Source organism: Propithecus coquereli, unplaced genomic scaffold (assembly GCF_000956105.1).
Source record: "Propithecus coquereli isolate 6110/MARCELLA unplaced genomic scaffold, Pcoq_1.0 Scaffold16, whole genome shotgun sequence".
Lineage (NCBI taxonomy): Eukaryota > Metazoa > Chordata > Mammalia > Primates > Indriidae > Propithecus > Propithecus coquereli.
The window spans coordinates 11,531,761-11,535,505 of record NW_012140524.1 but is presented as its reverse complement, the minus strand read 5'-3'; the positions used below and the strand labels follow the sequence as shown (position 1 = coordinate 11,535,505).

At 36.4% G+C, this 3,745-nt stretch overlaps 1 protein-coding gene across 1 annotated transcript in view; it reads right to left on the bottom strand.

Moving 5' to 3' along the window:
- Positions 1 to 3,745, bottom strand: part of ABCC9 (ATP-binding cassette, sub-family C (CFTR/MRP), member 9) — a 167,663-nt gene that overhangs the window by 141,740 nt on the left and 22,178 nt on the right. The window contains exons 7-8 of the mRNA XM_012640978.1: positions 2,115 to 2,249; positions 214 to 376 (exon numbers count right to left, since the gene is read on the bottom strand). Of these exons, the coding sequence (XP_012496432.1) occupies positions 214 to 376; positions 2,115 to 2,249 (298 nt within the window). The remainder of the gene's footprint in view (positions 1 to 213; positions 377 to 2,114; positions 2,250 to 3,745) is intronic.

The following is a 3,745-nucleotide window of genomic DNA, read 5'->3' as shown; positions in this document are numbered from 1 at the left end:
TTCAACTCTAAACCTGTGCTTACTCTGGTCTTTAATTTAAATGTCAACAAACATCATGTGGCTAGTGGCTATGGGATAGCATATGTCTACAGAATAAATGGGCTTCCTTTAATGACTAGAATGTCTCATTGATCACAATCTAAACTGAATAGACCATGGGTTTTTGGTTGTTCTGTTATAACATCACCTGTTCTTAGAGCAACAACAACTTACTGGATAGTGATGTATAAAGTGCAAAGGTTTTGAGACTAGACAGTTCTTTCATTCTTGTTTCCTCCACACTTTTGCAGAAAATGTGCTCCCAGGCGTACAACTTTAGAAGTTTGATGCCTTTCAATATTTCATTTGTTTTCTTCAGTCTCTCAGTGGAATAATCCTATAAAACAGAGGAAGAAAAAATAATGCAAGCTTCATCCAAGCGAATCAGAAAGGCAGGACCATACGACGGACAGAGATTGAGGAGATCTTGATTGCTGATTGGCTCTGCCACTAATTAGGCTGTGAAATTCCCAGGAGAAGTAGTTAAACTCTCTGTGCCTCAGTCTCCTCAACTTTAAAATGAAGGGTTTAATGACACGGCCTCAAAATTTCTTTCCATAGCAGTTTCTTCAGTTTCACTTGGTTTCCTTCAATAATGTCTGCAGGTAATATAAACATAAACTTAAGGAAAAAATAAAGACACTTATCATGGCCTCTAACATCTGAATCATTTCATTCTTCACTCCACATTGTCACTCATACTTAGAAGAATAACAATGAATTTAAGGAAAGTTAGTTTGCTTCTTATTTGGGAATGTGAGGGTACAGTGCTATGTGCATTCACATTGCATTGTCATAATATAGTTATTGAAACCAAGCCTATTCTCTTGAACTTCAAGAGATTTCTACATACCCCTTTGTAAGCTCTTGTTTAAGGCCTAAATTAGATTTACTAACAACTTGGATTAATTGTAGAGAGATTTGTAGCAGATACAAAAGCCTCAATTTAGTGAACCGTTTAGTGAACACCACCAAATATTATACTAGAATTACTAGCAAGGTGCAGTATGACCTATTAAGTAATAAAAGGGGCAGTAGAGGGGTCGAAAGACAGGAGAAAGTGAAAGTAGCAAATGACCTGATTTGCATTCATCTTCTCTCCGCTACAGCGTCTAAATGTCTACCAGGTGATTGTTCAATGAGTGAATGAATGGGGTATGAACAGCTAAATGAAAGACAGATGTTTGGGGATAGTCATATCTCCCCTTACATTCTTCTTCCACACCTTTCTATATTTGTGTGCTGGAGTAAAAAGGGTCGATGGCTCAGACAGAAATAATGAGTAACCTTACCAGAAGCAGCAGAAAAGCAAGTGATAAAAACCACTTGCATGACATGTAATTCACTTGTCACAGTGAAGACACCAACTTGAGGAACAATTCCATCAGCGACAGCATCTCTACATTTTATGCCTGATTTACAGACAACCTTGCCCATATGTAATCAAACTTTATTTCTAAGCATGCCGTCAACAATTTTATTATTTGCAAATATTTCTCTAAAAGAAGCCAATTCTTGCTCAAATAAAACGATTTCAAATTGAAACCAGAAAGGGTCAATAATTGGGCTTATTCTTGTTGCCAAGTTGACCAGGAACATATTCATGTCCAAATGCCACTGAAGACATTTCAGTGTAACTCCACAGATCCTCAACGGTTTGAGAGTACCCTAGGGAAATTTTATTTCAGAAACAGCAAACCTAACCTTTCACTTGTCCCTTGATCCACCTCTTCAATGTCAGTAACTGACATTCAATGGTCTCAAAGTACACTTAAGAACATTCTTTAGACAAGTGAGCTAAGAAAAAGATTCCAAGCCTCATCATCTCCTGGCACTTTAAATTATCAGGTATTGTGATTATAGTATTTTGAGTCTATGATCAAGTCTTAAATTTCCAATCCACTTTTAAAAATTGCTTTTGCAACCCAGTAAATACACATTTGCAGCCTAAGAATGGAAATGAAATATAATGATTTCCAAACTATCCCGAACGGTGTGTATTAATTTCCTATATTATCAAAATAAAACAGCATTACTAGATTTCTCTAATGAAGTTTCCAAAAGATGTTACTTACGAGTGTGCTCTTCTGAGCCTCTGCCAACTTTGTAGCGATGAAATACTGAATTGGCGCAAGGAGCACAATGACAGCTGCACCAACCAATGCGCTTAATCCAAGTAAATTATAGAGCAGAATCACTCCCATTATGATCTAAGGGGAAAAAACACATGGAAAGGAGAAAATGAATGGGAATGTGGGAGCCACTACATGAAAGGAAATAATTTTTAGTGAAAATGTAGTATTTCTTCATTACTATATTAAGCTTATTTGGAAGTCAACTCGACTGTGACAGTTGGGTTTTACTATGATTTATTTGGGAAAGGCTAAGTACGAGGAATATATTTTTAGTCTGATGATCTGTACAACTGGTGTCAAATCAATTTATTGCATGAAGTTGCAGAGTGGGTCCCATGACGTTTGCAACCTTCTAAAGCAGTCTTCAAGTTTTGAAAAGGGCATAAAATTGTTCTTGAATATGCTGTCATCCACCATAAATTTGACATTCTATATGCTCTTGGAGTCGTACTAGCTTTTCAAGGCTGAGAGGATGGAAAGTAGAGGGAAGCATCATAATATGAGTACAGGATGGTTGTCTGTGCCCAAAGAAAGGACCTGAGCTCCTCACCTCTTTAATGACTCCAGAAGTCACTTGAGGACAAGAAGACTGAGCCTAATGAAGACTGTTAAAAAGCTAAAGTTGGTGCCCCAGCATAACATACTTCCCTTTTTAAATTTATTTCCCAAAACCGAGAGCTGAACCATTTGGGCTTACCCTCTCTGGCTTGCTACTTTCTTCTTCTTCCTTTAAAAACTCAAGATTGAACCCTCGTATCTATCCTCTCTCCTCGAAAAAACATTTTTTCCAGGACCTCCATTTATCATGGCTCAAATTGTCAATTAATGAACTACATCCATGCAGTTCAAGCATATAATTTATGTCCATGTACCGATGATAACAGCTTAATAGCAGCATTCTAGGGGCAATGACACATGTTTACTGTCCAACTAATTAGGTTCTTTGGGAATTCCAATGAAAACAAAAAATTCATTAAGATCACCCGTGATGCAGTCATTTGCTCATTTTTTTTTTGCATACTTTAAATTATACCATATAGGCAGTTACCTAATTCACCTATGTATAAGTACATTTTGATAAAATAAGACAAAGCATATATTAAATCTTTCTTTGTACCAAGCACTGTGCATGATATACACTTTTATTTGACTGGCTTTCCATTACAAAATGAAAAGGCAAATAATAAATTAAAAACTAGCACATCTTCTTTATTATTTCATGTGCTTTAATAAACGTGGTACACAGAGACATAGGTGATTGCATCAAATGAAATCTACGGTTTAAGCTCCAACCGCAGGATGCAGAATTTGAGATAATTAAAAATACCCAGTCATACAACAAGGAAAAAATGAATACATTTCTTTTGCCATTTTTACCCAATGAGTGGGGGAAACACATATCTTTCCTAAAATGCTATTGTACAGGGGAAACGGCTAAATAGCCCTCCAGTTTGTCAGTATTCCTACCACCTTATAAAGTTTGACATTTTGTAATATACTAGCTGTTGAAATTATGGAATGGATTAAAGCAATTGCTCTAGTTTAGAAATACTGTAAGAGAGCTTGTCAAA